Genomic DNA, 25,671 nt, shown 5'->3' on the forward strand with positions numbered 1-25,671 from the left:
AGAGGAAGGAGTCTTCCTTAAATATATAGTTTCTGAAGTATCAAGTGAGTTTTATTTAAAATTGAGGTTATGTTTTTATTTTAATAAAATGTTCACTTATATTATTTTGAAGAAGTATAATTAAGTGTAACTCTTAATAACTGTTTACGTGAAGATTTTTTAATGGGTACATGCAACTATTAACTATTTGGTGACAGCACAAACATGCACAATTGTAAGTATTCATCTGCAGAGGTGCTGCCTAGTTATAATGACAATGTCGTACTTTCTGTTGTATTCTCACCTGAAAAATATATCGACACTTCGGCATATTGATATTCTTTCCCATTTGAGTACCACATTTTTATTGATAACATACAATTTGTAGTTCTGGATGTTGAGTTAGTGTTTGTTTCTGCAAACAGAGCTACAAGGAAAATACCCATTTGTTACAGTTTTTAATTACTTTAAAGCGTTTTATGAGTCAATAATAAAAGATTAACATTTTTGGATTTATAAAATTAACCTGTACATTAAAGATTCATAATGATTATAAAACCATTTAGTAAGTATTGATGTTTCATAATTAATTTGGTAGGTGTGAAGATCGATTTGGTCGGTGGTCGGGAAGATAGCAGATAAGTACCGACATGGTTAGAGGACAGCACAGTTATGTATTCCAGTGATCTTGTGTCTGGATCAGATTGACCCAACTCTGTTTACATCCATTAGCTATTGTAATCAGTTTTACATAGTCTAGCCTTTGTCAATTCCCCCCCTTTTTTTTTTCTTGGGAAAAGCTCCTGAACTTCTTAATTCAGTCGTGAATGCTTTAAAATATGTCTATCCAGTCTTCACCTTCCTAAGTCAGATATCATTTCATGTCTAAATGTTCTTATTTTTTTACTAACTTAAATCATCTTTTCCCCCTCCCCCACAATATTTTTTGCTTGCTAAAAAATAAACATAGCCTATTTCTCTTCACATCATTAAAGAATACTATCTATAGGTACACCAGTATATATATGTCATAAATTAAGCATTGCTTAGTTTATGTTGTTATCGTTAAATCGTGGGTCAAATGAAGAATAGAAATTAATAACATAAAGAAACAAAATTTTGTGCATTGTGAATCACCTAAAATTGTAGGGATTGAAGTGATGTTGGCTAGGCTATATATAAAAAAAGCATTCTAATGCACACTTCTAGAATAGGTAAGAAACCACAGTTTTTCACGATATAGATGTACACAGATGTGCTACTACCGAATTCTTCTAACCTCACCAAATTAACAAATTTTTATGGGGTTGAAAATAAATTAGGTAAATCTAATAAGTGTGGCTGTTCCCAGTAATTGTTCTGTATCACGTATCCTGATGGTATGATTGTGAAGATATTGATCCTATGGTACATTATGCTTAGTGTTTTAATTTAGTACGTCCAAAGATCCAGCCAAACAAAAAAACTCTTTATCACAATTTAAATAAATCATATCAGTCATGTCGGATCTTGTAAATTTTTTGCATGATACGCATGCAAAAGTACTTGTGTCCGACCAAAAGTTCCCATTATTTTAATGACATGTACAAATGTGGGAGTTCTGTGTGAGCGCCATTTTTCTCTCGATGATTCACAAAAAGTTAAACATACTGTATACAGGATAAGGTTGCTCTTTTTTGACAGTTCTAATTCTGTTACTGTAGGTTGAAACTGTTGTTCAATGCACCAATGTTTTGACATGTGACATACTCTTCTATCAGTTTTATTTGTTTACTTTAATCAGATGTTAGTCAATTTTGCTAACTTATAGAATTTTATCAGAATAAAATATGGTACGGAGATAATAATTTTGTTTGTTAATATGAAATATCTAATGGTGTGTTTCATAATGGTTTTAAGAGTTCTTTTTTACTCAGGGAAGACTGTTTTTGACCTTTCAACTTTTGGGGCATCCTTGTGCGTTCCACTTTCCGGAAACAGTAATGCGGACGGCCGCTTCACGCGGGGACAAGATGCACTCAGGTCATGCCCTTGATGCTCCTGTCGAGGGAGAGTTGGGGGGAAAGTCGTCTGCCGGTTGTTTTGGTGCAATCATCCTCCACGTTGTTCGTATCGTAATGTTTAGTGTATTGTGATTCTTAGGACAGTGAATATCTTATTTATCACACTACTTATAACACTGATGATAGTATATTTTTATATTATTATATTTTAAATAATTTTTTTTAACATGCATTTCTTGAATTATTACATGTTTTGTGCAGGGTGTCTACTGACCCTGGAAAACGTGGAAAAATCAGGGAATATTGTAATCAGGGAATAATCAGGGAAAAATCAGGGAATTTTTTTAAAAATCAGGGAATTTTTGTTTGGTAGGTTGTAGTTGGCAATATGTTTTTTGTTTATTGATCTGCTTGCATTGACGTAGCATCAAATGAATCGCGCTCCATTTTTTTATTTTTGAATGGAAAATAACGAACAGTTCCCACGTCCATTTTCTTTTATTTACCATCAGATTCGGAAGTGGCGTTAAATCATGTGATACAAACTGGTTCAAGTTGGTCTGTTATCCTGCTGACGTGACGTGCTGCAGCATGTGCTTCCCACGTTAGGATTATACCGACAGGTGCATCAATGGATGCCTTCAACGTAAACTGAGCATTTTTGTTAGCTTTGAAAATACATATCACAGACACTTTTGGTGAAGATTCGCCATCGTTGCTACAAAATTGGTAGCTGTGGGCTTCATACGGTCCATGGTGCTTTCAAAACTGGAATTTCTGCTATACAATTGGACGTTGTTAGTTTTTTGAGGCACAGTTACTATTTGTTTATGCATGTACCTACCTGCAAGGAGGGCAGATTACATTAGAATAACTGGATCAGAGCTTTTTTCCAAAAAATTTTGTGCAATCAGATGGAATACTGCAGTTGCTGAGCGTGCCATGAAAACGTTACCCCACCTAAAGAAATTTGTTAGTGAAGTTTCTATTTCATCTGTGTCTTTCAGTGTAGTGAAAAGTGCTCTTGAAGAAAGTAAAATTGACATTCTTCTACTCTTTGGCATCAGAGCTATAATTGTTTCTCACAATGTTCCAAAGTGAAGCACCCATGGCACCTTTTCTCTATGATTCACTGGTAGACATTTTATTAGCTTTGGCAGGAAAGTTTTTGAAACCAGAGGTACTGAAGAGCTTTAGGGAGAAACACAATGTATCTCGATTGGATGTAGATAAACAGGAAAATCTATTGACTGCTAACAATATCAAGTTGGGTTATGCAGTACGCCATGCCATCAAGAAAGAGAAATTACCAGGAAAGTCTGTCCTGTTAATGAAAAATTATGTTAGGACTTGTCTAAAGGTTATGGTAAAAAAACTTCAAGACAAAAGTCCCCTGAAGTACAAACTTAACAAGGCAATTTCCTGCTTATGTACGTCTATGGCTTTAAATTCGGGTGTGAGGAAACAGCGTGTGAATTACAGTTTAGAATGTTGTCTTCAAAACAAGTGGCTATACGGACAAGAAGCTGATAACATTGAGTGATCATATCAGTTGGTATGTTCCTCGCAAGATTCTGAAGCACTGTTCTCGTCTTTTTCTCGAGAAGACTGGCGCCTTGATCACTTGTGGATGCTCATTCTTAAGGCACATAGTAGCTGCCAAAACAGGCCTTCTAAAGTTTGTGAGGATGATGTTGGTACTTTCCCATGGAAATGCATCATTGGAAAGAGGATTTTCAGTAAATTCTAATTTGCTGACTGAAAACTTGCAGGAAGAAATACTGATCGCACAAAGACAGATGTATGACTTTGTTCAACGTTCTGGAGGTGTAGAGCATGTTGATATCACCAAGTCCATGTTAGAGTATGTAAGAAATGCTAGTTGTAGGCGTAAGGAAGCCCTGCAAACAAAACAAAAAGAAAAGGAAGCTACAGACAAGAAGAAAGCAGAAAAAGAAGAGTTGAAGAGGAGATCAAGGCATTGCAGTTGAAGAAGGTTCGAGTGTTGGATTTGGCTCGTTCTGAAGCAAGTGCAATAGACGCAAAAGTGGAGTCACTGCGAAATTGATGGGAGCTTCCTTTTACTTATGTTTTTGCAAAAGTAAGTGTGTGAAATATTTGTAGCAGCATGTCAATTGAGTCACTTTGGCCACGTCTGGAAGAAGGTATTATTTTTACTAATTTAAGTGAGTTGAAATACTTGAAACCCATCAATGTACTGTTATGCAGTTTTTTCAGTTTCGTGGAATGTCGTAATTGTGTTACAGAAAACCTGGAAAAGTTCAGTTTTAGACCTGGAAAACATGGAAAAATCAGGGAATTTCATTTACTAGATCTGGTAGACACCCTGTTTGTGAGAATATCCTCATTGATGATCTTATGTTAAGACATATGTTATAATTTGATTAATCTTTTTTGGTTTTATTCTCCATCTCTTTTTCTCCGTAGGAGTTGTAGGAGTTAGGAGCAAATGAACCTAGGACAAAAAGATTGGTAACTTTATTATAGGCAAAGAGAATGACTTGGGTCTTTAACCTGGCACAAAAGCAGACGTCTTGAAAAATACAATTGCGAAGTAAGATTCATCTTAAGGTGAAACTGCTTTGGCAATACTCAATATTACGTCACTTCTTACTGTTTATACTATTCATATAGAATACTTGAAAATCCTCATCTTGTAATATTTCTTTGATTTTGAGGTGACAACTTATAATAAATCGATGAACGCCGGCTGCACGCATGAAAAAGTGTCCCGTTACACACATTGTTCCATTACGCTTTGTCCCGTTACGCACATTGTTCCGTTACACTGTGTCCCGTTACGCTCATTGTACGCTTGCGCCACATCTATCTCTCTTCCACTCGACTTTATAAAGTGAAGTGAAAAGTTAATGTAGTTTTCATTGCTTATTACAATAACAATTTCGGCAATAAAGGTTAATTATTCTTGCATTTTAAAAATCTGATTACTAGTATATTTTCAAGTATTTATTCTTTTATTATTAAAATAAAAATGATTCAATTTTATTCATAAAGTATGCAATCATTTCATAAATGTTTTGTTATGACGTCACGTTCAACTATCGTCCGTAAACCGACTTTACAGACAACCAATTTTTTTAACATATAAACAGTCTGTGGCATATTTGCTACACATTTTATTTATTTAACTTGCTCTATATTTTATTTCTGTATTTCAAAACGTTTAGGCAGCGCGCACCGATAAGTCAACCAGACAGCTAGTTTTTTTTTCTGACTTCAATTAGAGTTTTTGAGATTTCTTACTGATAACATATCTTTATCAGAATAAAAAAACAGCCAATAGCACTCAGGGATAATGTAGCTTCCCATTAGTGAAAGAATTGTCAGAATAAAATCAGTAGTTTCAGAGATTACCCCCTACATCTAAACTTACAAACAAACTTCAGCTCTATACAGAATTTAAATATATTTAAACAGTTAAATCACATAAATAGGTGAGGTTTTTAATAAAAGAAACATTTACAAAAATCTTAGCAAGTAATTATCCACACTGATTTTTATTAATCATAAGAAACATTAAATGCTTTGCAATTTTACAATAAAATAATAAGTTTTTATGACAAATCAATGCACACATGTGGCGAGATGCTGTTTACAACTGTAGAGACTGTTACATATGTACTGTAGGAAAAAAGGCATAGTAATGGCCAACATTGAAGAGATTTTTCTCGCTTTCTAGAGTCCATTCAGGTGAGATATTTTAGGACGTTGACTGCTTCTACTCACACTGTTTAAGCCAAATCTGTGGGCTCCGACCTAGTTGCTCCCTTAATTAAGATTTCAACTTTAAATTTTCCCGAGTGTTTCAGCTTGCCATTTTTTTTTAACCTGGTCGTTGGGTAGGTATAAAAATTAAAAAAAATTTGACGGTTTTAAGCTGTAATATTCATTACGAGGCGAAATACAAGAGCGAGGCATTGCAACTTAAATAACGTATGCGGAAAAATTTTAAAGGCTTTGGTACAGATTATATATACATTTACCAAGCACTCAAACGAATGAAAAAATTTCAAAAAGGGAGATGTAATAAGGAATAATATATTTGATACGCAACTCTTATTGAACACAATGTTGATAAGTGGACACCTACTACTAGCGCCGTTAGTTCGCAGGCCGCCGCGAGCTGCACTGAGCCGACCAGACACGCCAAGGCAAAGGATAGGAAGTTTCCAGACCTCTCTATGTAACCATGATACAAACTGAAGAAAAAGGTTTATATTTTGTGGTTCACTAGTAGGAGCATTCGAGCGCTCTGCCCATGTGCAGTGTTGGTGACAGACATCCTGTATCAAGGCTTTTAGATATCCTGCCATTGACCATTTATAACCAATAATTACAGTTTTGTCTAGAGACGTACGAAACTGTAAAATCCCGATAAAACGGCACAATTAATGATGATGCACTAGCAAACAACTCGATTGGCAGCAAGCGTGCATGATGGTTCAACAACAACTGTTGCTTCATTGCCGGAAGCTGCAGGGCTACCTGCCTTGGCAGGCAGCCAACTTGCTAGCAGCACTGCAGGAAGTTCAAAATTCAAATGTTTCAAACACTAAACACTAAATTACACACAATATTTACAAGTCCAAACAATTACCTTGTAATATCTGTGCATGTTATTTTATAACTACATTATTTCGTAATCACATAATTCTTTCTGTATTTCATATTATCCAATACATATTTATTCTTTCTCAATATGATTTTTGATACTCAACACATGTAGGGAATTGACTTAGGGGTTAGGGGTAATCCAAACCAATGTCTTCACTGTAAACTTTATTTTATCTCTAATATCATGTATAGGTTACTTTGCATTTATGTGCTTTATTGATTTTCAGTTGCAATTTGTGTGTACCTATGTCTTAAATTTGCTACGTAACATTTCTTACCAGGGATTTTTTGAAAAGAGCAGTTTTTCTCAGGAAACCAGACCTGATATTGTACTTGACTACAGTATAAACAAAACTTGTGTTAATCATGTTGAGCAATTACTCTTTTACGATCCCTTTCAAAGAAAATAAAATGGAAAAAAAATTTTTCTACCTCCGTTTGATTTCAATAATAAATTCATTTATTTTGTTCAAGAAACCCAGGGCTAATGGCAACAAAACTAATTTGGAAAGCTTCATGAAAGCTCTTGGGAACTAGCTGGCTTCGTATGGCGCTACCTACACAGAAGTTCAATCATCATCCTCATCTATAGATTGATTGTCTGCTCGCCATTTTCCGAAGAAAATTCAGCCAACTGAGAATATACACAACCCCACAAGTTGCTGTAAAGTATGTTCCTATGCGGGCAAAGCAAACGGTGGTAAACGACTGAGGAAGGAAATACTTTAGTGGTACAAAGACTGTGGTTTTGCTCTGTGCGTGCCAGATTGCTTCCAAAAATTTTATACATAGTCAAATATTTCATTAACATACAAAACTAAAAATTATTTGAGTATTTCTATCTTATAGTGAGGTGTTTTTTTTGTACATATGTGACAAATGATAACTGAAGTGGATGTAAAAAAATTATTCATTACATCGAATAATTTAAAGTATGTATGAGAAGTTTTTATTTATGTGAAACTTGGTTTATTATAAAAATACACTTATCCAGAAATAAAAAAAGATTCAATTATGATTTCAATATTATTAAAAAGTTTAAACTCTAAAGTTTCTATCACGTGGTAGGTATTTTAAGTATCATTAAAGAATTCAAATGAAAAAAAAAGTGCGAAACCATAAAAAGACCCTAGTATTCTGTGATTTCAGTCAGTCATAAGCAGTAGACTCTAATGTGTGCATGTGTGTGTGTGTGGTGTGTGTATACTCCAATGGTAGCACTCCTGAAGCTCCCATCGCAGAGGTTCAGAGGTCCTGCCCCTCAAGTAAGTGGCTACCACTGCCGTTAGTTGGCACTCTCACGTTATGTGGACAGCTACTACCCTTATCTCAAATCAGTTTGCTTGCAATGCGTACAACTATAGAGTATTCCAAGATGTGTTTTGTAATATATCACTGAATAGAGCAAAAAAACAGCATTCTAACTACGTTGCATACTTATTGGCTAGAGTAAAGAATACTAATAAATTCTAAAAATAAAAATTAATGTTGAAAATAGTGAGACACATTAAGCATTGTACAGGTTGGTAGTCTGGAAAGTGTTAAAGTACCTTGTGATAATTGCCACTACGCACATTTATCCATTGAAGTGCAAATAATTGTGTAAGTCAAATTGCTAATAATTGTGTTAGTGATAAGTTGGTGGTGTTATCCAGTACATGCCGGTTAGAAACAGTCTTTGTTAGAACAAGGTGGGACGTGAAGGTTTGAGCTAGATATTCAGGTAGTATCTTGATTACTTCCAACTTAAAAAAATGTCAGGATGCTGTCAGCCTAGGCTACTGAAAGATTGCTTTCAGAGACTGGTAAATTTGTAAGTATTGTTAATATTTGACATGATGTGTTTTCAGCAAATGGGCAGGACCTGAGGTTGCGTGATGACCGGGGTCGCAGAGGTAAGCCCCAGGTGGAGATATACCGCCCGGGAAGTGGCCCTCTACGCAAGTCAGCTTTAGGTGACGAGGATAACACCGCCACCGACGATAGTCACAGAGGAAAGCCGCCGGAAAACTCTCGCGGAGGCAAGCACGACGATTGGAAAAGGAATAGGAGGAGGCACAACCATTCATCCAGCGATTACCTCAACAAGAACTGCAGACCACCTTACGACGACAGAAGGATGCTGTCGCAAGGCGGCGAAGTGAGCAAGCTCTCAAACCAAATGGAAAAGGTTCAGATAACAGATGATGACAAGGATGGGATCAGTTTCCAAGTCCCGGACAGCCTGCGGGGCAGTTTGGGGGATCTGAAAAGGAGCAAAAGGCCGGAGCAGGCCCACTACGTGCCGAAACCTCTGGCCCAGGCCATCGCAGACAGAGACGGGGTGAATCAGTCGTCGAACGCCGCCGGTACAGTCGCAGGTTCTGCGTACGCGGACAGCGGGAGGAAAAGTGAAACGGAGGAAGAGAACTGGGACAACGATTTCATATACAGTCAGCGTGACGCCCGCAGAAATGATCCCCACGAGAAAGGAAACGAAGCTTACAGCTCGCGAGGCAGCTTCAACGGAGGAAGGAGGGAGAGCGACGCTGCGGAGAGCGCGTCTCGACCGCAGCAGAGGTACCCGGGGAGTCGCCCCGGCTACAGGGCGGCTCCGGGAGAGGACAGCCGGGTGCCCCCGTGGAGGGCGGAGTCGCCTCCTCCTCACCTGAGGAAGCCCGACCTGCGGGAAGTACGGCAGGCGTCGGAGCCGCGCTCCCTGTGTCTGGACTCGTCTCGCGCGAGAGACACCCGCAGCGTGGAGCCCGCGGGCCGTCGGGGCGGAGGCGAGAAGCTGCAGGCCAAGCCCCCCTCCGGCCGCCGCGGCAGCAAGGACGGCATCCTGGGGCCCAAGTACGAGATGCTGCCGCCCCGCCTGAAGAAGAAGTACCTGGCCGAGAACATGGGGGAGGAGCCCATGAGCTACATCGGCACCACCTCGGAGGCTCCGTGGGACGGCAGCACGGTGACATTCAAGGGCTCGGCCAGCTACCACACCCACACCCTGCCCCTGCAGCACGTGCCGGCCCACCAGTGGTACCAGACGCTGCCGTCGCCCCGGGCTCGCGGGCGGGGTCGCATGAGGCCCGACGAGGTGGACGCCTGCATGGCCGCCAGGTTCTCTCGCTCCCTGACGCCTGACAGGCCGCCCGTGGCGGGCAGCGCGGCCAGGGTGGAGCATGACGGGCCTGCTCGCTTCCCCAGCCCCTCGCCGCCCCCCGCCTGCGACCCCGGGCCGAGACTCCGCGCCGAGGACCCGGCCAGGACTCCCAGGCAAGATTATCCACTTTACAGTCATAGTTTTTTGAAAATTTAGTAATGAATCTTTTTAGTTTAGAACTATTGACATGTAAGGTTACTTATTTGTATATTTTGTAGTTTTTCAATGTTTTAAATCATTTGCATTTCATACTAAGAACATGTTCAGACACTCCTTATTTAAGCGATAAAATGTTATAGCTTACACGCTTGTGTAACATTGATAATTTCCCTCCATTAAATCCATGATAGTAGAAGGAAATCCCATTTCTGGTGGTTTTGGCAAATAAATTTATTTTTGGTAGTTAATCTGAGAGTAATAAAATTTTCTGTAGCATTAATATACTCTTGTGTTAAAGATTGCAGGCTTTCACGGCCATTGTCTGAAGTAGCTTGGCTTCTGGGTTGTAGCAGCGTCCTAGGCGAATATATCACCGACGTTTTGGTCAGCGTTGGAGTCGCCAACCTCAGAAGGCAACTACCCTGATGATGGCGACCGACGTTGACCGAAACGTCGGAGATACATTCGCCTTTTGACACGGTTACTACCCAGAAGCCAAGCAACTTCATATTCTTTTTTTTTTTTGTATGATTGTAGTTTACCACTAAGTATTAGTGTAGCTGTTATTCATGTTCAGTAAGTAACTGCATTTAATGAAAAGGAATTAACAAGTTTTGTCCCTAGAGAAGTGTAGGTTTTGAAAGAGTTCTCTTCCTTCTGGCACATCCACCCTTTCTCACTGTTTGTCGGCTGAGGGTGTCTTGAAGGAGTCCATGTGCATTTCTGACACTTGTTTGCCCCAAAAGTGCTTAACTGTTTAAAAAGACTCATTAATTCTTCATTTTAAAAACATGATTGGTATTTGATTATATTTTGTTGAATGCCTGTGAAACAGCTTTGGTTGCCTTTAAAGTAGCAAATTATCTGGAAACAAAAGTTTGTATGAAGCTGCCAGTGAGAAAGAACTGCTAAGCATTGTCCACCAGCTGGCCACAGATGCACACAAGTACAGTATGTGCATAAAAGAATGTTCCAGTTATAATATTTAATAGTGTCGACTGTAAGAGTTGTAGTGTGTTGGTTCACGGCCACAAAGAGTGACTCAAACAGTTTTAGATAAGCACATGCGTGAATACTGCTTTGTTCTTTTCATGCTTGCAGGTGAAAGAATGGCTCTTTCTCCAATTAGTAGAGGGTCATCCTGCAAATTTTATTTGGCAACCGGATGGAGCCCCTCCCCAATGAAATCTCTTTGTACGAGAGTGGTTGAATTTCGAAGTCCCTAACTGATGGATTGGTTGTAATAGTGGAGAAAAGTAGGTCTTTTTCGCTGGCCTCCACATTTACCTGACAATACGCCATGCAATTTTTTTTGCTTCGGGGCTTTATAAACTATTGTGTCTACATTCCACTGCTACCTAAATGATTTGCCAGAGTTAAGAGACAGATTTGAAAGACTATTGCTTCCATCCAGGCGTGTTAACCAAAGTGTGGGGTGAAATGGACTTTAGGTCTGATGTGTGCCGTATAACTAAAGGTGCACATATTTAACATTTGTAAAAAAAAAAAAAAAAAAAAAAAAAACTGTTAGTTTACCTTCAAATTTATGTATGATTTGTTTTAAATAGTCTAAATTAAACTTATAATATACCATTGGAACTGGGACATTCTATATTGGACATCTTGTATTATAAAATGTACACTTTATTTTTACTGGCATAATATCAAATTATTCAGTAGATAACCTACATTGTTTTTAATTATTTATTGATAATAGTTTATGCAGTTAACACTTGTTCAGAAATCAACTTTGTTTGCCTGGTTTTTACTGTTTTGAGCACTTTTAAGTTTTTAGTATAGTATTTAACAATAGACAAACTTCTATCTTATTTAAATTAGTTGGGCCTGTAGGTTTTATGCTTGTTCAATTGAAAGAAAAAAATTTCTGACATTTTGGTAAAAATTAGAATTGCCATCTTCAGGGAAGCATTGAGCTAGAACCCGTAACCCAAGCAAATTCAGACCACGACAGTGAAAGCCTGCAGACTTGATCGACTACGAGGTCTCACTGATACGTTCGACGAAGCCCCTGAGCGGGGGGGGGCGGAGCAGGGCGGGGTGACAGTGTGCTCGTGGTTGCAGGATGCAGAGTGCGGGGAACTCGTGCGGCGCCAGCACGGACAATGGAGAGGCGTTCAAGCGCCCTGCCACCCCGCCCAAGCCTGCATCTGCATCTGCATCTGCATCTGCATCTGTGCCGGAGCCGGAGCCCCAGGAGAGCAGCGAGGCCGTGGACTCCGTGAGGGAGCTCTCGCCGGTCATCCTGGTGAGCAGTCAGCCCTGCGACCAGCACTCGCTTGAATGTAGCCCGGTACGCACGAGCGTGGGAAATGGAAAAGTCAGGGAAATTTTTTATTTTATTTATTATTTATTAATGTTGTGAGATGACTACCAACAGCGAAGAGCCAGGGTGGTAAACACCAGACATAAAAACAAACAAACAAACAAAATGACGATTAGCAAATACAACAAAATGAATTAAAAATTGACACATCTGAAGTTGTACCTAGTGTGAATAATTGAAACATAAAGTAAAAGATAAGGAAATATAATGCATTACTACACCATGGAATATACTACATGTAACTAAGGTAAGTACAGAACATATAATATTATGTAGATAGTTACAGTTAGTATCCATAGATTGATATAAAATTTTATATTAATATATCTGGTATTAAATAATTGGTCCTGACATTAGATAGTCGGCTCTTTGACTGTTGTGTACATTTTTGTAGGATGAAACCTAGTCTGTTGCTAAAAAAGGAGGCCAGTACGTACGAGTGTGGAAAATGGAAAAGTCAGAGAAATTGGTCCTTACGTCAGGAAGTCGGCTTTTTGAATGGTGGAATATGACCGTACATTTGCAGGATGAAACCCAGTCTGTTGCTCTTGACGAAATGGACCCACGATTCGTGTAAGAGCAGTGCAGGATTGATGAATGTTATTTAGCTGTTGTGATCTCGGAGGGTGGGCGTGGCGCGTGTGTGGCAGGACTGGAGCGAGGAGGTGGAGCTGACGGAGCGTCTGGAGGCGGCCATGAGCGACGCCATGACGCGCAGCTCGTCGCTGGTGAGCGTCCACGACAAGGGGCCGTCCCTCTCCGCCCCGGGCGCCAGCAGCAAGAAGAGGAGGAAAAGGTTGGGCTCCGTCCCCCGCGGCGTGTGTGCCCTCGTGTGCATCTGCAACATGTAGTGCTTGGTTCTAACAGGTAGCGTGTCCTAGCACAGACGGCTCCTGCGAGCCGATACACGGTAGCTCCGCATCAGTCGCAGTTGTCTCGTATGTTGGTCCCTATGGTGCGTGTGATCATCGCTTTTGCGATTACTGGAATTTTTACGTGAGTTGTGGAGATTTTTTTTTTTTGGAGAAAATGTGAATTTTTTAAATTTTTATAAAATACCAAGAATTCACTCCCAAAAAACTTGTAAAACTGAGAAATCGCAGTTTAAAAATTAACTTACATCATTTTAAAAGATAAAGTGGGTCTGAAAATTGCATGAAAACAGTGAACAATGTTTAAATATATTATTTTTACGACTATTGTTTTTATCCGTCGGCATCATCTTTGGTTTAAAAACATGACACCATCACCAAAGATAATTAGCTTTATGCTAAACTACATGAATAAAAGAAGCCAAATGCTGAAAGCTACCCAACCAGTAGCTTGGTTGATATTTTCAGTTCTCTAAGCTGTATTTAATTTATGAGCATCAATCATTTGACTAAGAAGTATGTTTACAGTATCTATAATTCTATGGAAACTTTATTCTCGTTTCATCTATCGTGATCGGGTTAATTGTGTAGGTGTTTAGGAATTTTGCAACATTTATAAATAATTGCAATCGAAGGACAGATTGTTACTGATATACGTAAAAGGAAATACACCTCTGCTGCTATAGCGATGTTCTACGTGCTGGTGTTCATTTAGTTTGTGATCATGACTAACTCAGGATGATTGATTAAGAACTAATTTAAGTAATAAAAATGAAATTAAATCAATTAGGAACAATGCGTGATTTACTAAGCATTATTTTTTTTATTTTCATTACATAGATGTTTATGATCTTGCTAACTTTAGAGGTAAATTTTTATTTTTTGAACTTAGGACCTTTTTTTGAGGTTAGGTTTACCGTAAAGTAAAGGCCGCACTAGTTGCTTTCCAGCACACGTCTTAATTTGGCACTGGTTCCCTGAAATTCGATGGATAGAAGGTTCACTTGTACAACAAACCTCCAGTGACAATATATATATTTTTTTAACTGAAGAACATTCTAAAAGCTTTAAAAATCAGTATTTTGGTTTCTTCTCACATAATCACATTTGCCTTCTACCAAATAACATCTCAAAAAAAAAAAGTATTATTTAGCAAAAATTCAATTTTTTATTGTATTATAGTATATTTTGATATAATTTTTCTCATGCATTACTTTATACTGCTGGTATTAGAGATAAGCTTAAATATTTGGGTCAAAATTGATGTAAATGGGCAAAATAACACCACCACTTTTAGCTAAAAATAATACTACTCTGTGCTGTGAAATAAAATCACATCCATGTCTATTCAAGACCACTTAAGGCTGCTGGACAGTTAAGTAGTAAAAATAAAATAGTACATAGCTTATGAATGGCCTTGAATGTAGGCTAGAATGAAAATTTAAGTGAATACAGAGTACTAGGGTGTTTAGCATCAAATCAAATTTCTTTATGAGTTTGAGTCAGACAATTACTTAAGATGGAATTGGTTCGAGTGTTTTAATGTAAAATGTAATACACTGAACAGTAATAAAATATTTTGGTTATTTATTAAGTATAGTTTTTTGCTGTAAATAAAATATTTACTAAACATATACCGTTAGATATGATTGAAACTGTCACTATGTTAGGTAGTTTCTGTGCAATTAATTTTTGAAGCTATTTGATGGATGCCTGAAAATTTGCTAACCATGATATTTTTGATATTTACAACATACTTTTTAGGATACTTTCTTAGTTTTCAAAATTATGTTCAGAAATGTCTATCATATTGTAAAATCATGCCCCTTAACAACTCGTAAAAATACGTAAGAAAATAAATACGAGCAGGCGACTAGTTTAAATAGAAACAGTTTGGCTGGTGATATGTTTCACTAAAAAGAGTTGGAAATACTTACACTTGTGGTTAAGTATCATTGTGAGTATTTGTTTTTAGGAGCCATCGGTCCTGGGACATTGCGTTTCCCATTAGGGATCGTCCATTAATCACGTGAGGCTCGAAGGGGGGGGGGGGGGGGGAAATCACGAAATATCACAAGGGGGAGGGGGGTGTAGAGAGATATCACGTGTATTTATTTTTTCGCCCGATTTCTACTAAACCGAAAAGCGACGCGTGGCCTTGACTCGCCGTAGCCAGGCAACAATATCCCCGCCCGCCGCAACATGAACCACCCGGCTTGGCTTGCCAGTCGCTAGTAAGACTGTGATTTTGGCGCCGAATACATGCGTAAATCACATAAGCCTTTCCTTTATTATTTTTAGGCCAGTGAGAATAAACCTGCAACATTAATGTGTGTGTGGACATTTTTATCACTGTGCTTAATTTTCCAGAATTAAATTAGATTATACCTATATTTAAAGATAATATTCTGAAATTTTTAAAAATATTTTGTACCAAAAGAATACACGTGATTTATTGGGAAGGGGGGTGGAGGGGTAGTCTAAAACCTCACCACAAATCACTAGGGGGGAGGGGGGTTAAAAATTTGCTAAAAAAAAATCACGTGATTAATGGACGACCCCTTATGTGAACTAAACCATTTAATTTATGAGTCAATATACAGTAGAACCTCATTTTTATGTGTCTGGGATAAATGACAGTGATGAATGTATTTTTTTTATTTGCTTGATCATTTTCCCTATAGTATATAGCATTACATGCCCGCTTTATGCTAAAGCATTTCCTGTAATTTATGTTCAACAGCGCTGCATTTACTAGCAAATCATTAGAAAAGTTAAGATGGAACAATAAAAGTTGATTAGCGAATAATGTTAAGTTTATTTATTATGTACATTACTGCATGTGTCCCTGAAGATATGTGAAAACGAGATTCTACTGTAGTTGGTGTATCCTATTCTTAGTGTGTTCATGTCTGCTCATCTAGGGATACTGTAAGTATAAGGATCTCTGCTAAGCTTTATGCATGTGCTCAAATGAGATATTATTTGCATCTTAGATGCAATCATCTCGCTAATGCTTTTTGGAGTAATGCAGTGGTTGTATAGAAAGGTTAGTGTATTCAATGCATTGGAATTTCTTAATAGTCATATCCTGTGTGCACAGTTGGTTTTGTAGTATGTGCTGTGGTAACTGGTATTTTTCTGATACTCCAACTTGTGCCATTTGTATAGTTGGTATTTTTCATTACCGTGATTATTTTTGGGATTTATAGTAGTATGCCAATGCATGTCTGTGAATATTAACATTTACATGCATGGCATGCCAAAGTTGTATGCATAATTTTTTTAAAAAATATTTATTACTTGGAGTTTTTACCCCTTTTTGAAGAATTACCTAACTTTTATCGTAAATGCGAGAGTGTTTTTTTTTCTTAGTAGTAAGAGTTAAATGTATATTCACTATAGCTGGTCCGTGATATTTTTGGTCGCTGCCTTACAAACGCCTCATTGGCACTGCCATTTGCAATCACTAGAATTATTGAAGCTCCTGTGTGACGCTGGAATCTGCATGTTTCGGTCCAGCTGTCAGCAACGGTGGGTCCGGCGGAGGAGGTTGCCTGGAGTTGGGGGGGGGACAGTTAGTGAACACAAGCACCTCCTGGCACAAACGTGTGTCCCACCCCTGCCTGGCAGCATGCAGAAACACTACCAAACAGTATCACATTATTGTAGTCTTTTCCTCAAACCTACGTATAAGAGTTTGGGATAAATATTGAGATAAATATTATAGTTATATATATTATAGTTATATAAATATTATAGTTATTTTTTATTGTATTCCACTTTGCGACTTTCAGATTTTGATTGCAACACGAGTATGTAATAATTTATTTGGTGTTTCTGTGCAGGTAAAACGTTTTCTGCGTCATCTCTTATGCAGCAGAAATTGCTTCTCATTTGTTGAAAATAATTCCGAACAAAAATGTACTAAAATTTAAGAAATGCAATATTTAATTTAGGCTAAATTATTTAGTTGTATGTGTGTGAAGATCATTTTTTTCCAGTTCAAATTGAAGTCAAAGATGAAGATCTCTAAATCTTCACCGAAGTCAGAGGCGAAGAGGTCTTATATATTTTGCTACATTTAGAAAAATCCATGGATTTTACTTCTGAGTGCTCACGTAGGAGTGTCCCCCTGGTTAGTTATATCAGTTGTCTGAACATTCTTTTCCTATTGATGGGTCGCAGAAACGTTAAACTCACTGTGTAGGTAATAAAATGAAAAACGTGATACTAAATTCAGCATATAAAGTATAGCATCCACAATTTATTGATGTTAGTACTTTCACTAGACTATGTAATGGTGTAGATATGTATTTTTCTTAAATCATAAGGCTGTGCGAGAAAAGGGTTTTTCAGTTCGGGAAATCTTTGACTGGGAAATAGTTATTTCCCAAGGGAATTGGGATGGGATTGGCAACAGATTTAGTGCCTACTATGTAATTATTTATAATCAAATTATTTCTTGAAGTGTCCGTAATATTAAGGCTTTTGGTTAATTAGGAAGCCATCATCATGTGTCTTGAAGGTGTTCTTAATTCACACTGTTGGGGGCAAAATCTAAATTATTAAACATAAAAAGTTCTAAGTTTAGATGAAATACTGAAAATTTAAGTTGCTAAAAAAACTTTGGTGATAGGTGTATGGACTAGAATGTGTTAAGCAAATAACAATTTTAAAGATAAGCAGTTGGCTACAGTTCATTTCCATTTGTGTTGTCAAGCAGGAAAGAGCAGTTTCGTCTGTCGGGCACTTGGGTGGCCCGGGTAATAGCGAGCTGTGCCGCTAGTGGATAGTGGGTTTGAAAGGGCTAATTAATGCTGCATATTGTAGGCAGAGCGTGCAGTTTCCCAACCAAGCCTGGCTGGTTGAGTTGCTCATGTTTTGTGAGATGTGAAGTCATTGGGTGGACCTTCCCTGATGTATCATATGCACACTCATCCATGTGTGCGCGTGTGACAGCGTGCCGTTAATGCCAGTGGCAGTTATGTGCCTTATCTTATCTTTAGCTTTCTGTTACTCAATACCCAGGAAGCTGTTACAGATGCACCTAGCCCATGAATAGTATTGGAGGAAAAAAATAAAGATAATACTGATAACGTTAATGTATTGAGTTCAATCTGTGGAAGTCTCACATGGAAAGCACTTTAAAATTCCAAAGCTTGGCTTCAACAAAATTCGAATTGTTTATTGAAGACATGTTACACACACTCCGAATACTTGAACTTACTCTGTTAACATGTTTTAGTGAATAAACATAGATTTTTTTTTTATATAAGTGGTTCTGTCTGATTTATTTTTATCATACGAGGTTCTATGCAAAATGTGGTCCAGTACACTTTTTCGGATGTATTTCACGCTTCCTCTGATATTTACGAATATTTTGGTAAGGATTGTTTTTTTAATCAGTCTGTTCCATGTGATATTTGGTTAATCTTTGCTATTTAAAGTATTCTTTTTCAGTTGTGCAAAAATCATAAATGCATTTGAAAAAGTAAATTTTTGATGGGTTATTGCTAGAGTCAAAATTTTATGGTGTAATAAAAATGCCAATTTCATCATTAAAACCAGTGGATTTCATCTTTATGGTGATTAAAGATTAAGCATGTGTAATAATAAGTACATATCAAGCCCAATAACTTTCATAAACTGCTACAAAAATTTGTGGTAAAATGCTTAAAATGTATTCATAAAAAATACTATAACTATATTTACAAGAATAAGTAAAAAAATTGAAATCAATACATTAAAATTCTTCTATACTATATATTAGTTCATGAGAAAGTTCAATGTATTTTTCAAATTTAAATTTTACTTTTGGCCAATGTCTTATTTCAATACTACATATTAATATGAATAAAAAAATGCAATGTTATGTACCCAAAAGCACATGTTTCTCTGTAGTAGCCATGTCTGTAAGTACCAGCGATAGACTGCTTTAAATTTACTTTAAATAAACAATATGTAGAAACTAAATAATTTTTTTTGACGTACTATTACATAATACCCTAAGTAAAAGATTTACAAAAACAGTTATACGTATATTTTAACACACAAAATTAGTTATTTGAGATGATTTTGGCTGCATTTGGTGTTTAGCTTTGTTTTTCGGTGTTGCGGTGTATTGTCTTCCAAGTCGGTGTTTGGCAGTGTATTCACTTAAAATTAGCTGTTTCCCCCCGCCCCCCCATCACGGTTTTATCGCTGTTCACTATATAATCTTGCCTCTAGATATTCCCTTATTTTCATTTGTGCTAAACCAAAATTATAAGAGCTGCAAATTATTATTTAGTTGTTTACAAATATTGATTCGTGCCAAAAGAATGTGTTCCGGTATGTGAGACACACCATACAAGTTGCGACGCAGATGTTGGCCTTAGTGTCATTCAGTGTGGTGACGGCTAGCATCTACAGAACTCTCAGGGTTACGTGACCCCAGAGAAAAATTTTGGTTTTATCACGCAGTGTGAGCAGACACATTCCCGAAATGGAAAAAGCAAAATTATTTTTTCATGTCGTTTAATCTACCTTTTAATTGGTTTGTAAGAATTAAGTTATATGGTATTAACATCAAAGCGTAGTGTACATGGTATTCTTAGCAAATGAGCTTGTAATTTATTTTGGTGTCCTGTTTCTCAGCTAATTTCTCTTCTCTCACCTGCTCCACCCTCTGATTTTTATCTTTCTTTATTTGATTTCGGTTTTTTTCCCATTGGTTGTCTTCGGCAGCTGGTTGTCATATCTTTGAAGGTTCTGGAAAATGGTAGTTCTCGTGTGAACATGCATACTTATGCTTAATAATTCATGGACAAAATAATGCAGTGATTTAAAATAACTACTACAGTTCTTCGAAAAACATATTTTGATTCTTTCAATTTTTTTAAATAGCCTCGCTTATGTTTTTTTACCTCATTTGACAGTTCTCAATAGTAGTTCCAGTGCTCAATGTATCGTTCTGCTACTTTTCTGTCAGCTGTGTTTGTAAACAGTTTTTTTGTTGATTTTGTTTGTAAAAAATTATATGTTTGCTTTGCAACTGACATTTGAGTAGTGGGTACCTCTTTTACTACTTTGAGACAAGTCATGTGATATTTTAAAGGGGACATTGAACTACGTTTTACCTAGTTCATCACTTTGTCTATACTCTAACTTTTATAAATAAATAAATAAATAAATAAATAAATAAATAAATAAATAAATAAATAAATAAAAAAAAATAAAAAAAATAAAAAAAAAAAAGCATTTTTGTGTTGAGTTCTTTGTCTTGACTATAGACTACATTCCAGCTACTTGTTGAGAATAGTATAGGAACACTAGCGGGCGACACTGTGTTAATATCACGTAAATTGTTGTGTTATTTGTGTTTTTCAGGAGGCGTAAGGAAAGGAACAAAGTAGATGACAGGTAAGACTATATGCTAGGATGTGCACACACTAACTGTAGTGAGGCTTGAGTTGTTTTTAGTGGTGTTCTTTGTTTTCTTCTCTCATTTTAACTTCACATTTTTATATTCATTTGCGAGTTCTCTGTCAGTTTGACCTGTCTTTATAGTAAAATTGTATAGTGCTTACATTTTATTTTTGGTCTACATTTAACACAGGAATATAAAAATGTACACACTGCACCATATATTTTGGAAATCAATAATGGCATTTTTTTTTATTGTTTGTAGTGTGAAGAATACTTTTTTAGGAGATATCCTTAGATTTTTATTTTGCTTTCAGTGTAGTCTTCCATAGTTGTGCAGGGCTGTGCGAATGTGACTTTTTCAATGCGAATCAAATGTGAATCAAATAATTGCAAATATTTGCGAATAGCAAATAATTTGCAAATTTTTTCTAATTAAGTTCTAGGTATAAATCTGAATAATTACAGTAAAAATTTGGCATATTATAAATTGTTTAATAGAGTAATGTTCTTTAGCTTTATATACATTTTTATTACTCAAGTAACATGTAAATTTTATGTCTCTTCTAATGGTTTAGTAATAAAACACAATCAGTGATATAGAAATGTCTTCATAAAAAGCCAAGCCTACACCTTGCCATCAACATTACATAAATTGCAGTGCAAAAAGACCAATTCCTTTACATGTTCTGGATCCAGGCATTGCCTCTTGGAAGTGACAATGTTCCCAGAAGCAGAAAAACAACGTTCTGAACTTCACTTCTTCTTCTGAAAATTAAAAACGGCAAAAAAAATTTATGAAAATAAACAGATCTTCGATGTATCAGTTTTATTTTCCGCAATAAATAGTCAAGCAATTATCAATCAATATATCGAAGAGTTGTTTATTACAACTGCTCGTAAGCATGGTCAATATGCCGTACTCAGAGTCTTTTGGAATCAAACGTGTCAAGGCAAAATAATTTTTAATGAATTTTGTTTATCTTGTCTTTTTAATTTTATCTAATTATTTATGTAACATTTTCGGTAGTTTAAAAAGCAATTGCGCTGGAGCAATTCTAGCAACAATTCTCTGGCCATGGGCCGCTCTGCTGGCCATCAACACAAACGGACACGTTTTCTTTTTTGCTGTAGCCATGATGGCCGCTGTATTTACTTTTCTATCGTTAAAAGAAATTCTTTAGATTTGTATTAGTAAAATTAATAGAATGGTGACCAAAGAGTATGTGTACATTAGTTTTTAAAGGTGAAAGCTGATGCGCTGGCATTGTTTTAAATAGTTTTACACTTTTATATGGCACAAACATGGCTCGCCCGAAAATTGTGCTAAGGACAACTGGATATAATAAATTAATTATGCTACACATCACGTAAAGTTTGCAGTAAAATCGTAAGCATTTATGATAATTTTCATGCTACATTGGCTTTAATTGTTCTCAGTATGCCCATTTACCTAAACTCAAATTTGATGTAAGTAAAGGTCCGCTTACAGTTTTTTTTTTCTTCCATTAAGTGTCTTGGAAAATGATTTCTCGAGGTTCGACATATTGTATCACACGTTTTGTCAAAAAAAAAAAGTAATATAGTATAATCCCGCCGATATGACCCCTCACGATTTCCGGAAAAACGGAATGGTGGCAATAGAGAATTTGGGCCAATTTTACCTCCCCCCCCCCCCTTCCCCAATATATCCGATTGCATAAAATATCACCTTTGTTCGCATAGATTTCATATTAAAATAGTCTATGGTGTAAAAAAGACAACTTTTTAAATTCATATTACACCTCTGACTCGCATACCCCGAACAATGGGTTCCGATAAATACTCGCGCTAAGTGAATTCGCGTCATGCGAGTTCAGCTATGCTAGCCGGCTGGTGGTTATTTTCGTTCAAAACGTGGGGAAGGAACTTGTGTGGATCAGGTAGAAAACATTCGGCTATAAACGAAAGATATAAGAACAATGCTATCCTGAAATGCTGTGATATGTTTTTGGAGTAGATAATCACAGCTACAGACCGACAGGATGCGCTCCCGCCCTTGCCGTCAGCGATGTTTATTTTGACAGCTCAAGCAATTATCTTTTCCACGACCCTTCACAGCGTAAACAAAAAGAATAAAAACACGTAGGAATGTAGTTGGAAAAGTAACTATGCAGTAAAATAAATATATTTACGGCCCTGCTAAATTTTTCTATTCAATAAAATTCGAGGTAGGTATTAGTGATTTTTCAGCAGAAACTGCTGTGTGACTAATAAACAAACTTAAACTTATAAAGTATTTATTAACGGCGAAGGACAGTAGTATTAGCCCATAAAAATATTTATTTTTACCGAGAATGGACTATACAACCTGGCTTTTGTCGCACGCGGTGTGGGTGGGAAGGAGGATGCTGACAGTTTCTCACGCAGAAGGTTGAAATAAGGGAGGGAATATGTTGATATGTTAGTTGGTAAAGGGGGGGGGGGGTGTTTTTACATGGTTTGTGGCTCTGGGAGGGATGAGCCTTGAAGAATTAGCAGGGTATGGGAGAGGTAAGCATCACGTCACGTCACGTCACGTATGACGTCAAGCCGCCACTAACGCCAGCCTGGCCGGACGAGTTTCTTACGCTCTCGCAGAAGCTACCACAGCGGCTTTTCAGGTGGTGGTTGGGGGGGGGGGGGGGGGTGTAAGATAACATGACAGCTGAGACTGCTTTTCGTGCGAGTGGACGCGCCGAGCTCGGCAAGACACTGCAGCGTGGACAGTCTAGAAGGGTGTAATCTATTTTTAGCTGTCTTTCGTATGCCTGCCTGCTTACAGTACAGCTCTCGCCAAGATAAACGTGAACACATAGCGCCCAACAAAGTGTAACAGACTTGTTTTTCAGCCGATTTTACTCAAATTTTTGACTTTCTCTGCCCCAAATTTTTTACGGTTTCTCAAAAAACGGTCATATGAACGGAATGGACGCATCAGAGGGGGGTCGCATCGGCGGGATTCTACTGTATTAATACATTCGAAAACTATCGAATTTTTGAAAATTTCAAATACCTAATTTGGTTTTGAATGTGAATCGAATCAAATATTTGATTTGCACGAATATTTGCAATTTCGAATATTCGCACACCCCTAGCTTGCATGGCCTTATGAGTATCCTTGAATCAATCGGAGATAATTTTGAATTGTAAAATAGCAGCTATTTTATGCTGATAGCAATTATTTTTATGTGCGCAATACAGAGGTAGTTCTAGTTGAAGCGAGCACATGTGGAGAGGGGTGGATACAGGAGCACCAGCCGGGAGAGGAGCGCGCGCGAGGGCAGCCGCGACCGCGGGCCCAGGGCTCCCCCCCAGCCGGCGCGCAGCTGGCGCTGCAGCCAGGACCGCGAGGCGGTGCCGCCCAGCCGCGAGCACAGCCGGGACCGGGGCCGCTACGCCGAGGGGCGCCCGCGGGGGCCCGGCAGCGGCCACGCGGGGGAGGAGCCCAGGAAGGGCGACGGGGCTCGGGAGCAGAGCCGGGACCGGGGCAAGCGCCGCAGGAGCCGCGACCGCAGGCACCGGCGGGCCAGCAGGGACGGCAAGCCGGACCCGCCCGGGTCGGGCCACGTCGCGGGCATCATCGTCATCCACCCGCAGAAGCCCCCTGCGCCCGAGGCCTCGGTGTCGGGCCCGCCCTTCCAAGGCCACCCGCACGAGGCCGGCCCCGCGATGCGCCAGCCGCCCCAGCGGGTGCTGTACGACCCCAACAACCCCAGCAAGCCCATCGTGGTGTCCTCGGGGAACACGCGCTCCGCGGCACCCCTGCACCCCAGGTGGGTCAACATCGTAGCCTTGCTATTTCGCGAGCATGACAAACTTGCAATATTTTTAGAATAAATTATAACTGTTATGTGTTTCTTCTCCCCCCTTTTTTTTGTCCCTTGTTCCCTTAAATTTTGCACTCAGACTTTTCCAACATCTTACCCTCACTCCTTCAACAAAATTAATGGCATCTTTGACTTTGGTTACAAGAATACAAAGAAAAAAATGTCAAAGTTTTTTTGTAGATTATTGGAGTAATTTCCAGTCTTCTTACATGTCATAAAACACCTATCCGATAACCAGGATGATGTCCAAGTTGTTTGGAGCCTTATCGAGTCTGGAGGGGCTTGTCATTGTATTATGAACACAACCTTCCATAGGCAGTGAGTGGAGGGTCTTTGACGTTCTCCCTGATGTACACGCAGGAAGCGATGGTTGTGTGATGGTGGCCAGTGCAGTAACGAGACCACGTGTGTGCAGGGACGGCGAGTCGAACCTCGCTGGCTCGCCGCCGACGGGCTTCCCCCCTCACGCGGGTTACGCTCCTCAGGCCGGCGAAGTGGATCAGTTCAGCAACTCCCGCCCCTCGTGGCACCCTCACCAGCTCCCTGAAGGGTACGTGACTTGCACTTCAGCAAGCTTTCAAAGCTTTCCAGAGTTAGCTACCGTTGCACAAGTCAGGTTTGTGTCTTAATAAATGTCAAATGATTTCATAAGAAAAATTAATGAAATAATGTGTATTGTGCATAAAGGTAAAAATGTGATAAGTGTAATCAATTTGTAATTTGCAGTATCCACATAGGTGACTGAAGTTACTTAATCATCTACATCAATTCATGAAAAGTGATTCACAACACATACAATATTTATCTTCTTAAGATACCAGAAACAAGTTGTAAATGTTATCAGTAGAATGAAACAGATTGTGTCAGCAATGTGTGTTAAGTAGTAGACATCTGCGAATTGTGATTTTTCCTTTCGAATCGAATTTGAGAATATAAAAAGAATTAAAAAAGCAGGAAAGTGAAAATAAAGGGAAGACCATAAAAAGTATAACAGTTTACCTTTTTTAGCATGTTTGACTTTCAAGGATAAAAATATTAATAAAAATATCACAGCATTAGGAAGCTGTACTAAAAAATAACAAATTTACCGTTTTTATCACTTAAGCAACGCACATTTTATTCTAAAATCAAGTTTGAAAATTAGGGGTAAGACCGTAGGTGCTACTATTATGCAAGAAAAAAAAACATCTATAGTAATCCATAAAAACAAAACCTATTCATGGAAAGTACGTTTATTTAAAAAATAAAAGGTAGACTTTGCGAG

General features: G+C 38.2%; 1 protein-coding gene across 1 annotated transcript in view; it reads left to right on the forward strand.

Annotated features, from left to right (window-relative positions):
• LOC134530109 (telomerase-binding protein EST1A) overlaps positions 1-25,671 on the forward strand; it is a 79,613-nt gene that overhangs the window by 319 nt on the left and 53,623 nt on the right. Inside the window, exons 2-7 of the mRNA XM_063364713.1 lie at positions 8,489-9,890; positions 12,019-12,202; positions 12,931-13,076; positions 20,524-20,556; positions 23,829-24,353; positions 24,823-24,957. Coding sequence (XP_063220783.1) covers positions 8,489-9,890; positions 12,019-12,202; positions 12,931-13,076; positions 20,524-20,556; positions 23,829-24,353; positions 24,823-24,957 — 2,425 coding nt within the window. The remainder of the gene's footprint in view (positions 1-8,488; positions 9,891-12,018; positions 12,203-12,930; positions 13,077-20,523; positions 20,557-23,828; positions 24,354-24,822; positions 24,958-25,671) is intronic.

This window comes from Bacillus rossius, chromosome 3 (assembly GCF_032445375.1).
Source record: "Bacillus rossius redtenbacheri isolate Brsri chromosome 3, Brsri_v3, whole genome shotgun sequence".
NCBI classification, from domain to species: domain Eukaryota; kingdom Metazoa; phylum Arthropoda; class Insecta; order Phasmatodea; family Bacillidae; genus Bacillus; species Bacillus rossius.